At 66.2% G+C, this 337-nt stretch overlaps 1 protein-coding gene across 1 annotated transcript in view; it reads left to right on the top strand.

Moving 5' to 3' along the window:
- Window positions 1-14: 14 nt before the first annotated feature.
- The window catches only part of LOC119587706 (FACT complex subunit spt16-like), a gene marked incomplete in the record, with an annotated part of 82,314 nt that continues 81,991 nt past the window's right edge, over window positions 15-337 (top strand). The window contains 1 exon segment of the mRNA XM_037936389.1: window positions 15-202. Coding sequence (XP_037792317.1) covers window positions 137-202 — 66 coding nt within the window.

Raw genomic sequence — 337 nt, 5'->3', positions numbered from 1 at the left:
GTGCGCATCGCGAGCGTCTTTCTCGCGGCGGTGTTGTCCCCGCGCGCCATTCCGCTCCCGCGCCACTCGCCCCTGCGGCCGCCGACTCCGGGCTCGAGGTGCGCTCAGAAGCTGCTCTTCCACGAGAGGCGGAGGGATGTCCATCAACATAGACAAGGACGCCTTCTTCCGGCGGATGAACAAGGTCTATTCGGCCTGGAAGGTGAGCTGGCTGGTCTCGGTTTCCCTGCTTCTGCCTCTCTTTGACTCCGTTCGGGTCTCGAGCACCAAGCGTCGCGGCCGAGGTTCCCGCCCTGCAGGCCCGAGAGCGAGGAGTGACTCTCCGGCGTCGCGTCCT

This window comes from Penaeus monodon, chromosome 23 (genome assembly GCF_015228065.2).
Source record: "Penaeus monodon isolate SGIC_2016 chromosome 23, NSTDA_Pmon_1, whole genome shotgun sequence".
Taxonomy (NCBI): Eukaryota; Metazoa; Arthropoda; class Malacostraca; order Decapoda; family Penaeidae; genus Penaeus; species Penaeus monodon.
Note: the sequence above shows the minus strand (reverse complement) of the source record. Positions and strands in the feature narration are given on the sequence as shown.